The following is a 12,630-nucleotide window of genomic DNA, read 5'->3' on the forward strand; positions in this document are numbered from 1 at the left end:
ACAAAACTGAGGATGAAAAAGGAGAAATTTCCATGGAAATTTGTGAAATCCAGAGGATCATCAGGAACTTTTAAAAAAACTTACATTCTAATAAATCAGAAAATCTAGAAAATATTGACAAGTTTCTAGACACATACAACTTAACTAAATTGAGCTAAGAATATAGAAATACTGAACAAACCAACATCAATCACTGAGATTAAATTAGTAATAAAAGCCTCCCAACAAAGAAGAGCCCAGGACCAGCTAACTTCTACTAGACTTTTAAAGAAGAGCTAATATTAACACTCCTCAAATTAGTCAATGAAATAAGAAGTGAGGGAAGACTCCCAAATTAATTCTATGAAACCAGTATCACCATGATATCAAAGCCAAGTAAAGATTCACCAAGAAAATAAAACTACAGACCAAAATCCCTGATGAACATAGATGCAAATATCCTTAATAAAATATTAGCAATCTGTGTTTAAACACACATTAAGAAGATTGAACAACATGATCAAGTTGGTTTTATTCCAGGATGTAAGACTGGTTAAACAAGAGCAAATCAATCAATGTAATTCACCACATAAACAAAATTAAGGATACAAATCATATGATTATTTCAACTGATGCCATAAAAGCATTCAACAAAATCCCATTTCCATTCATGGTAATAACATTGAAAAAACTAGGGATAGTAGGAACTTACCTCAACATCATAAAGGCTATATGCAATAAACCCAAGCTAACATCATATTGAACAGAGAAAAGCTAAAATAATTTCCTGTAAAATTTGGAAGAAGTCAAGAATGTTCACGCTCACCAGTCCTATTCAAAATAGCTCTTAAAACTCTAACCAGACCAATCAGATAATAGAAGAAAATTAAAGTGAAACAAATAGGAGAAGAATGCAAATTATTATTAGCTTATGACATGATTCTATTCTTAGAAAACACACACACACACACACACACACGGGGAAAAAAACCTCTAACAGAAACTCCAAGAATTGATCAATAAATCTATGAATAAAGTGTCAGGATACAATGCTCAAAACACAAAAGCCAATAACTTTCCTGTACTCCAATAATGAATCTCTGAAAAAGAAATCAGGAAAATAATTATACTCAGAGTAGCCTCATGAATACCTGTGAATAAATCTAACCATTGAAGTAAAAAACCTCTACAACAAAAATTATAGAACACTGAAGAAAGAAGTTAAGAAAAACCTTAGAAGATGGAAATATCTCCCTGGAGATCGTGGGTAGGCAGAATTAATATTGTCAAAATGGCCATATTACCAAATATGATCCACAGATTTAATGCATCCCCATCAAAATACCAATTTTATTCTTCACAGAACTAGAACAAACAGTTCTAAAATTCATTTGGAAGAACAATTGACCCAGAATAGCCAAAGCCATCCTGAATAATTACAGCAATGCAGGACACATCACACTGTAGAGATACAGTAACAAAAACAGCAGTATTGGCATAAAAACAGACATGAAGACCAACTGAAAAGAATAACAGACACAGAGACAAATCCACATGGATAGTCATATGATCCTTGACAACGGTTCCAAAATCATACATTGGAGAAAGGATACCCTTTTTAATAGTGCTAGGAAAACTGGATATCCACATGGAGAAGAATGAAACTAGATTCCTATCTTTCACCCTGCACAAAAGTCAAATCAAAGTGGATCAAGGAATTAGACCAGAAACTTTGCAACTGCTAGAAGACATATTCTCAACACTCCAACATATTGGCCCAGTCACTGACTTCCATCACAAGATCCCTAAAGTTCAAGAAATAAAACTAGGAATCAGTAAGTGGTATGGCATCAATCAAAAACATTCTGCACAGCAAAGGAAAAAAGAATGAAGAGAGTCCACAGAAGGAGGAAGATGTTTGTCAGCTGCTTCTCTGACAGGGGATTAATAAGCAGAATATATATAGAACTCAAAACTTAACATGAAAACTAAACAAAACAAACAACAGAAAACCCCCAAATCCTAATTATAAATGGACAAAAGAACTAAACAGAAAACTGCTTGAAAGAAAAAACATAAATGGCCATATGTGAATATATGAAAAATGTTCAGCATCCCTAGCAATCAGCAAAATACAAATCAAAACTGTACTGAGATTTCATCTCATTCCAGTTAGAATAGCAATAATCAAGAATACAAATAACAATAATTGCTGGCAAGGATTTGGGAAACGTTTGAGGTATACTCATGCATTGTTTGTGGGGCTACAATTTAGACAAGAAATGGAACCACACATGACTCAGATTTGGTACTTCTTGGTATTTATTCAAATGAACTAAAATCAGCATATATAGTGATAGAGGCACATCAAAGTTTATATCAGTGCAACTCACAATAGGAATTAGAAAACCAGCCCAGATGCCTGTCAACAGAAGAATGGGTATAGAAAGTGTGCCATCCATACACACACACACACACACAGTGGAGTTTTAAACAGTCATAAAGAAGAGTGAAATTTTGTCACTTGCTGGTAAATGGATGGAACTGGAGAACATCATGCTAAATGAAATAAGCCAAAAAGTCAAGTTTTGAATGTTTTCTCTCATATACAAAAGTTGAGAGAAAAAAGGAATGTCATGAAAATAGAAGAGAGACCAATAAAGTAGAGGAAGGGAATGGACATGGAGGGAGAAGGGAAGGGCAAGGGGGATGTGTTGAGAACAAAATAGACCAAATTACCTATTCTTTATCCTTGACAGGTACAGATCAAGTAATCAGAACACACACACACACACACACACACACACACACGTGTATGTATATATCCCCAAGAATCTTTATCCTCATATTTTAAAATATATTTTTAATGGGTGTTCACTTTACTTGATGTTTTATTCAATACCATATTGTATTATTTTTGTAATTAGATATACATGTTAAAAATGATAGTTCTGAGGAATGGTATCATTTGCTTCTGCACCTATTATGTATATTTCTTATTAAATCAACTCTAGACAAAAACTACAATGTTACTGTACATTATCCATTTTATTTGACACTTATTAAGTATTATTAATATATCTGCATACTAACTTTCCATTAAAATGTCTTTAAAATTATTACATTCATAAGTCTGATCTTAATTCTATTTGGGGCCAAGCATATTTTTGAAGACATTTATTTTAATTTGATATTAAGAATCAAATTTGCTGATGGTTACATTTAGAAACTGAATTATAACTACTAAAACCATGAATTAAAAATTTTAAACTACAACAATTTTCAAAATAAAGCAACAGATTACTGCAGTGAATTAACACAAACTTGAAAAATACCACTCTTGTTTACCTGAAGTGGGAGACTTGCAACGCTCAAGTTCCGGTGGAACTGGACTATCATTCAATTCAGTTAAACCTGAAAATACAAGGAAAAGATATATATATATATATATATATGTTAATTTTGATAGTACTGTATAGGTAATCCTTATTCCTTAGTATAGTTAAGTCTAAAAAGGTCCCCTTTCCTGTGAAAAACCACATTACAAAAGTATTGTGAAAATTTATTTAAATAAGTGATACAGGAAAAACAGGAGCTGTAGCTGATCAACAAAGGAAAATTAAACATGGATGGTGGAAAGATGCAAATTTTATTATTTTTATACTTTAATAAATGATCCAATTTCATCAGAGAATAAAAATGAGAAACAGGGTTTTAAAAGTCATAATAAGATCCTTTATTTCAGGAGAACAGGTTATTGGCCTTTAAAAAATATTTAAAGAGATGTTACAGATTTAAAATTTTGTATTTATTTATAAAAATGTAGTGCTATATATATTACATACTGATTTGTTCAATTACCTCAATGTCATTTTTATAACAAGTACTACATTCATATTTCCAGTATTTCTTACTTTCTATTTTATGACTTTTCTGAAAAATACAAGGATGAGTACAAAAGTTTAATACATGTTTTTAAATTCTATAAATACATATTCCTATGGCATTTAAAATATCCTTCATCATAGTTTTCTTATTCTTTTTGAAAAGTCTAATATTCTTTTTTCTTTGTAAATAAGTACACAGAGTTTCTGATTGAATAGAAGTCCCCTTAATCAGAAACATTTGAACATTTGAGAACTACTGCGAATAATTAAAATTGTCTTTGTTCATATTCCTTCCTATATCCTCTTTATTCAATTTATACTGATACATTTGCTGTAGTTGCAAAAACAAATAGAATTTGGAGATGAAAAGGTCTCTTGTGATAATGTAACTTAACCCTCATGTTTTATATCTATCTATCATCTATCTGTTTTATCTTAAAAACACACATACACACACACACATATGTATTTTTTTTCAAAATTGAGTCTTTCAACCCATAAATATGGTATTCTCTCCCATATGAATGATTTTGAAAATATTTTCTTCTGCAATATTTTGTAGATTTCAGTATGGCAGTCTTATACATGGGATTTTTAAAGTCTTCTATTATCATGTCCCAAATTCTTGTTTTTACCAAGTTTCAGTAGACTTTTTTGAATATGTTTCTTCATTTGCTGTATAAACTAAAATATTTCCAGAAACTACATGATTGTTTTTAATATAGTTTTCATCGTTATGCTTTCTTTTTCTTCTTATTCTCTGGGGGAATGGGACCATATCATTTAGAAGACTATCCTCTATGTATTATCTTGGTTTTGTTTTGTCATGCTGGGATTGAATCCAGGCTCTCACAAATTGTAGGCAAGCATGAGATCACTGAGATATCTCAAGTGGTTTTTAAAATTTCATTTTAAGTCAGGGTCCCACTAAGTTTCCAGACTGCCCTTGCAAATGTGATCCTCCCATCTCAATATCATGAATAGCTGGGATTACAGTTTACTTCCTAATTGTTTACTATCATTTTATAGAAATAAGACTGATTTTTACATACTGACATGTTTTCTTCAATCTTACTGAATTCACTTTTTATTTTGCAGCTTTATAATAGATTCCTTTAGTTTTTCTATATATACCATAATAGCACTTATGTTTAGGTATATTATTTTTTTTACCTTGCTTTTGCCCTTACTAGGTTATGAAGTAAAAAGCTGAATAATGATGACAGTTGATATCCTTCCTTTATTTATGATTTTAGGGGGGAAAATATTTAATATGTTACAACAAAGTATGATGCTATTTATTGTTTTTTCATGAATACGATTTATTCAATTGAGGAATGTCCTTCTTGTTCCTAGTTTGTGGAAGATTTTTTGTCATAAATACGTGTTCAATTTTGTCCAATTTTTTTACATGTATTGAGATGATCATATTTTTCCTTTAAATTATATTTATCAATCATTTTACATTGATTGATCTTTAAATGTTAAATTAGCATTCCTGGGATAAATCCATCTTGTTTATAATGTTTATATTTCTTATATTTATGTGCCATATTGCATTTACTAGTTATTTTATGTATAATTTTTATATCTATGTTCATGAATGGGTCTGGTCTGTAGTTTTCTTACACTTTGCTGTATCAATTTTAGTCATCAACATTTTGATGGCTTTATTCTGGTCCCTAAAAGACTTCACATTAAATGTCTCATAGAGTTAATCTATGGAACCATTTGGGGCTTAAAGTTTTCTTGAGGGAAGTATTTAATTTTGAATTTAAAAAATTTAAAAGACTGTTATTTATATTTTCCAAGGTGTTTTATGTCATCTTTGGTAGGTTTTATCTTTCAAAGAATCTCTTAAAATTCATCTAAATGTCAGTTTCTAGGCACACAGTTGTTCATAACATTACTTTGTAAATTTTAGTGTTTGTATAATCCATAGTGATGTTCCCTTTTTCATTTCATTTGATCATACATTATTTTTTTTTCTTCTGGAGTCAGTCTCAGGGTCTTTAGACTTTATTAGTGCTTTTGAAGTACCATATTTTTTTGTTGATATATAGTATTATTTGTCTTCTACTTCATTGATTTCTGACCTTTATAATTTCCTTTCATTTATGTTGTGTTTCTTTGCTCTTTTTTTTCTTAGAATCTTAAGAAGGAAGTTTAGATTATGGGTTTCCAAAATGACCATCCATGGTTTTACATTTAAAGACTGCTTTAGCAGCATCTTTATACACACACACACACACACACACACACACACACACACACACATATATATATATGTATGTATGTTGTGTTCATACTTTCATTCAGGTCAAAAATACATTAAAATGTCTTTGGTCATTTCTTTTTTAAGCCATAAGTTATTTAAAAAAATTATCTCAGAATAGAAGACAGAAAGACAAACCCACAAAGATACAATTATCTGATCCTTGAGAAAGATGCCAAAAACGTATAGCGTAGAAAAGACAATCTTCTCAACAAATGGAGGAAACAGGTAATCCCTATGCAGAAGAATGAGACTAGACCCTTATCTCTCACCCTGCACAGAGTCAACTCAAAGTGAATCAAAGACCTAAGAATTAGACAAGAAACTATGCAACTCCTAGAAGAAAATGTAGGGGTAACATTCTAGTATACAGACACAGGCAATGACTTTCTCAATAGGACACCTAAAGCTCAAGAAATAACGCCAACAGTTAATTAAGTGAGATGGCATAAAATTAAAAAGCTTCTACACAGCATGGGAAACCATTAAGAATGTGAAAAGAGAACCTAGAGAATGGGAGAAAATCTTTGCTAGATATCATTCTGACAGAGAATTAATATCCAGAATATATAAAGAACTCAAAACACACACATGCACACAAACGTACATGCACACACATAAAAGATGGGCAAATGAACTAAATACATCTCAAAAGAAGAAATATAAATGGCCAACAATTACATGAACAAATGTTCAACAGTGGTATGGTTTATATGGGAGATGTGCTCCCAAAACTCATGTGTAAGACAATACAAGAAAATTTAGAGGGGAAATAAATGATTTTATTATAATCACCTAAACCTAATGAGTGCATTAGTCCTATGATAAAGATTAACTGGGTTGTACCTGTAGGCGGGGAGGGGTGGGTGGAGAATGTAGATCACTGGGGGCATGCCTTGCGGTATATATTTTATTCCTGATGAGTGGAGCTTTCTCTCTGATTCTTGGTGTCATGTCCCCTTGGCTTTTCTCTGCCACAATGTTCTGCCTCACCTCCAGCCCTGAGGGGTGGAGTTAGCCATCTATGAACTAAGCCTCTAAAACTGTGAGCCCTCAAATAAACTTTTCCTCTTCTGTTTGTTCTTATTTAGAATTTTGTTCACAGCAGTGAAAAGGCTGACTAAAACAAATATTATTATCAAATAGGGAAATATAAATCAAAACTATACTGAGATTTCATCTGATTCACTTTAGAATGGCAGCCATTAATGATACAAACAATGATGAATGCTGGAGAGGATGTGGAGAAAAAAGGAACACTTTTACACTGTTGGTGGAATTGTAAATTAGTCAACCATTATCAAAATCAGTATGGAATTTCCTCAAAAAACTAGGAATAGAATTACCATATTACCCAGCTATACCACTGTTAATACCACTCCTCGGCATTGATCCTAAATAATTAAAGTCATCATTCTATAGCCATATATGCATACCCATGTTCATAGCAGCACAATTCACAACAGAAAAACCATGGAATCCACCTAGGTGGATGAATGGATGAATGGCTAAATAAAGTGTGGTATGCATACACAATGGCATTTTATTCAGCCATAAGAATGAAACCATGTCATTTTCAGGAAAAGGAATGGAACATGAGGACATTAAGTTAAGCAAAATAAGTCAAAATCAAAAAGTCAAGGATCATATGATTTCTCTCATATGTGAAAGTTAGAGATGAAAGAGACAAAGAAAGTTCAGGGTTATCTCATGAAAATCAAAGAGAAATCAATGCAGATAGACCAAAGGGACTAGATGAAGGGAATAGGGGAGGGAAAGGGGAAATACTGGGAAAATGATACTGGTTAAATTATATTGTTATATTCTGTACATGTACATTGTTACAAATATGTAACAATGTATTCCATTGTTATGTACAACTGTAATGCACTAATATGAACAAAAATTATAAAAATGTGTTCAGAATTTCCAATAGGGATCAATATCTAATTCAATTTCTTTTGTGGTCAGATAGCAAATTTTGCTTCATTTCAATTATCTGTAATTCACTATATCTTATTTTATGGTTCAGTCTATCATTATAAAAAGCTATATATCTACTTGAAAAGATATAATTAATAATATCAATCAAACATATTAATAATATTAATTAAAGATACTACTATTAATTAAATATTAGTAATATTAAAGATATAATTAAAATATAATTAAAAATATTTTAAATTTAATAGCACAGGTATCTATTTATGCGTGTTTAGGTTAACTTGGTCAAGAGAATTCCTTACGTTGTTTATATCCTGAAGAATTTTCATTTATTTATACTATCAGTTACTAAGGGGAAATGATGAATTCCCCAAAATGATTGTAGATTTCTTGATTTCAATGGTAGTTTTAACAATTTTTCTTTATGTATTTTTAATATTTTTGTTGACTGTCTACAAGTAAAAGAGTTTCAATATTTTTCTGATAGTCTTTAAAAATTTTTAACTACTTCTCTATCTCACTGCCTCAAAATCCACTTCATCTTAACATAGCCAAATATACTTTCTTTCTTTTTTTTTTTAGAGAGAGAGAGGGAGGGAGGGAGGGCGAGGGAGGGAGGGAGGGGGAGAGAGAGAATTTTTAAATATTTATTTTTTAGTTTTTGGTGGACAGAACATCTTTATTTTTATGTGGTGCTGAGGATCGAACCCAGTGCCCCGCACATGCCAGGTGAGCGCACTACCGCTTGAGCCACATCCCCAGCCCCCCAAATATACTTTCTTATGGTTAGTTTTTTAATGAAATTCTTTTACTTTCAATCTATTTGGGTTTCTATATTTAAAGTATAAATAGCTTGTAGTTGGATTCCTATTTAATCTTGTCTCATAATCTCTGCATTTTTCTTTGTAAATTTTATTCTACTAACACTTAATATAATCTTTGGGTTAGTTTTGTATCCATATATTTTTATTTGTTTTCAATTTGTTCTTTATGTTCTCCCCCAATCCCCATGCCTCATTTCCATCTTTTGAGAAAATAATTTTAGTATTCTATTTTGTCTTCTCATTGACTTTTTAGCTACAGTCTTCTATTTTATTTTTCTAGTGGCTTTTCTATGGGTTATAATAAGAATACATAGTTAATCACAGTCTACCTTTAATTATTTTTACACCACTTCTCTTAGCATAAAAGAAATTTAAGACATTATATATACTGTTTACATGCTACTCATGATTTGTGTTTTTGTCATACATTTTACTTTTACTCATTATAAACCCTATAATATACCATTTTATAAAATAAATGTACTTTTAAAGAATTTAAGAAAAGATAAAATGTTTCATATTTACCAAAATATGTATTCTTTCCAGTGTGCTTCATTCTTACTGTATTTCCAAGTCTCAATCTGTGATTATTTTCCTTTAGCTTCTAAAAACTTCTTTACCATTTCTTATACTGCAGGCCTACTAAAGACAAATTCATTTATCTTCATATTTGAATGACATTTTTGCTATATATAGAATTCTGTACTGAAAATTTTTTCAGTTTTTGTGTTGTCTTTGGCTTTAATTATTTCTGGTGAGAAGTCATTTATTAATCACATCATTGTTACCCTGTAGGTGGTAGGTATATTTCTCTGTTGATTTTAACATTTTCTTTTATGTTGGTTTCAATGATTTGACTATGAGTTCTTGCGTTTTTATTTTATTTTCCTATGTTGGGATTTTCTGAGCCTCCATGTCTTTCAGTTGATGTTTTTCATCGAATCTCAAAAACATGCAGACACAGTTACTAATGCCTGCTTCCTTTTTGTTAAATTTTAAAAATACGGTTCTTCTGTTTGGGTCATTGCTATTGATCTGATTCAACATATCATCAGAGCAGTGATCTTTTGATTTCACATATATTTTTCAGTTCTGTAATTTGTTTGATTCTTTTCAGAGTTTGTTTTCCTCCTGAAATTCCCAAACATATTTACCCACTTTAATTTACTTTTCCTATTTTTTTCTTATAATAGTTCTTTAAAAGTTCTTGACTGCTTATTTTAATTTGTGTTATCTATGAGTCTCTTTAAATTGGCTTCTTTCTCCAATTATGTGTCATGAATTTCTGCTTCTTTGTGTGTTTTTTATTTTCTGATAGCATGCTATATATAAAACAGTGCTAGAAGCTGAAGTTTCCCTCAATATATGTTTATCATTTTTTTGTTCATTTCTTTGGTAAGTAGCTTAAGTGAAGTGTAATTCAATTTTTACAAGGCATTGAACTAAGGTGGAATTGAGTCGCAACTTTAATTGATTAAGATTTTTAATTTCAAATTAGTCCAACAATATTTCTCTTTGTTTTTACAAACTGTTTACATGTTGACTTACCACACTGTAATGCATTAATCTGTACAATTAAAATAAGAAAGGATAATCAGAGAAATATGAGGGCTCAAGAAAAAATTACAGGAAAAAGATTTTTCTTTGCTTTTAAAGTTAACACTTGAAATTCCACTCACGTTTTGCCAAGGTGCTAACTGCTGATCTCAGTATTTGTGCAGAGACAGGGCTGGGATATTGCTTTAGAGAGTTTTAATTAATATTTTGGTTAAATTATATAATAATATCAGAAAGGCAAGTCCATTAATATTGCATGAATTTCTCTGATTTCACAGTCCCACCTGCATTGCCACTTTGTCACAAGAATTTCAGGAGTGTAAGTAAGGCTTTGGTAACAGTAAACTGTGAACTTGAACAACTGGTTTTTGTATTTAGAGCTCTTTCAAAGTATAATCCATAGGCCAGTCCAGAAAATAATCTTACAATTTTTTTTTGTTTTTAAATTCTTTGCAGTTTATCCATCTATGGAAGGGCCACTCCTTTCCCCAGGTATGGAGACATCTGCAGCTTCCTTCTCACTTATGAATAATTCTTCCCTCTATAGCATTTGGTTAATAAAGCATATTTGAATCTAACACTCTTCAATAGCTCTATAAGAAAGTATAATTTTATTTTTATCATTAATATCACAGAATTTTATTACTGTTGCTAGCACTTCCTTCAACATCCTATCGGGAAATAGAAAGCTCCTTGTTCAGGTATATTTGCAATCTTGGAAATACTGTTGTCATGGTATAGAGGTGTCCCCCAAAAGCTCATATGTGACAGGTGCAAGAAGTCTCAGAGATGAAATGATTAGATTATGGATCAACTAGGTGATGATTGTAGGCAGGCAGGGTGTGACTGGAGGAGGTAGGTCCACTGGAGGTATGACTTTGGGGTTTGTATTTTCCCCCTGATGAGTAGAGCCATCACTATACTTCCTTGTTGCACTGTCCTGACCTGTTTTTCTCCCCCATACCTTTCTACCATAATGTTCTGTTTCACCTTGGGCCCAGAGCTAGGCAGTTGGCTGACTAGGGACTGAGCCTCTGAAACCATGAACCATATTAAACTTTTCCTCCTCTACATTTTCCTTGTCAGGTCTTTATTCAAAGAGATGAAAAAGATGATTAAAACAGAAACTGGTACTGAGAGTGGGACCATGGCTGTAACTAACCAGTCCATATGATTCAGAATCCTTTAGTGCTTTCTAGTGGGGTGGAGAAGGGATTTTGAGAAGTTTAGATTTGCAAGGTGGAAAGGCTTTAAAACATTGTAAGTGGAGTTTAATAGGTGATCTGGTGGGAGCTCAGAAGACCAAAATGGTGATAGAACTGTGGACAGTAAAGACAGGGCCCATGAGGTTTCAGAGGAGGATGACTCTACTGGAAATTGTATTAGAGGCATTTGTGTTACATGCTAGCAAATACATTATCTACATTTCCCCCATATCCTGAGACTTTCTTTGAAGCTGAATTTAAAGGTCATGGGCTAATTAATCTGGTGGAAGAAATTTCAAGGGAGCACAGTATTCAGGTTGTGGCATGGATATTATGAGCAGATTTTAGCCAAGCTTACTATGATAATAAGGAGTAGAAATATTTTTGAAAACTTGCAATTTGGTCAGAAAAGTGCAAGTAAAACTGTGCCTAAGGAAGCTGTTAAAAAGATTATAGCCACTAAAGAAATGCTAAGTACTTTACCCACAAAGAATAGGACAGGTGGCTTGAGGGCATCTCATAATTGGCAAGACCACATCCATCTCAGGCTTACAGTTATAAAAGTACAAATTCCTTTGAAAATAGACCATAGGGGCAAACTGCTTGCATAAGAGGACCTAGGAACTTGTTTCCTATGCTCAACCACCAAGGTACTCAGAGGCTGCTGCAGCCATAATCCCTGGAAGCTTGGTTACTTCTCAAGATGGCAGCACACCTTGGTATCAACCATGAAGTTTTACTTCATATATAGAAATGCAGGATATTGGAGTTAAGAGGTCATGGAGGCTTCTTCCCAGATTTCAAAGGAAGGCCTGGGAGACCAGGAAGTGTAGCAGTGTCAAAGTCCCTGTAGTCTGCCCTTGAGGGCATGAAGCATAAAGATGTGAGAAGAAAGCCAAATCTGCAATGGAGACCCCTGAAATTAAGAGAACCAGTGATGTGAGATGTCTGTGTAGGAA

The 12,630-nt window shown here is 32.3% G+C and overlaps 1 protein-coding gene across 2 annotated transcripts in view; it reads right to left on the reverse strand.

The window, feature by feature from the left end:
- The window catches only part of Stxbp5l (syntaxin binding protein 5L), a 334,167-nt gene that overhangs the window by 67,883 nt on the left and 253,654 nt on the right, over positions 1-12,630 (reverse strand). For both annotated transcript variants that reach the window (XM_027936010.2, XM_027936009.2), the window contains one exon: positions 3,328-3,393. In XM_027936010.2, coding sequence (XP_027791811.1) covers positions 3,328-3,393 — 66 coding nt within the window. The remainder of the gene's footprint in view (positions 1-3,327; positions 3,394-12,630) is intronic.

The sequence above is a fragment of the Marmota flaviventris genome, chromosome 8 (assembly GCF_047511675.1).
Source record: "Marmota flaviventris isolate mMarFla1 chromosome 8, mMarFla1.hap1, whole genome shotgun sequence".
NCBI lineage: Eukaryota > Metazoa > Chordata > Mammalia > Rodentia > Sciuridae > Marmota > Marmota flaviventris.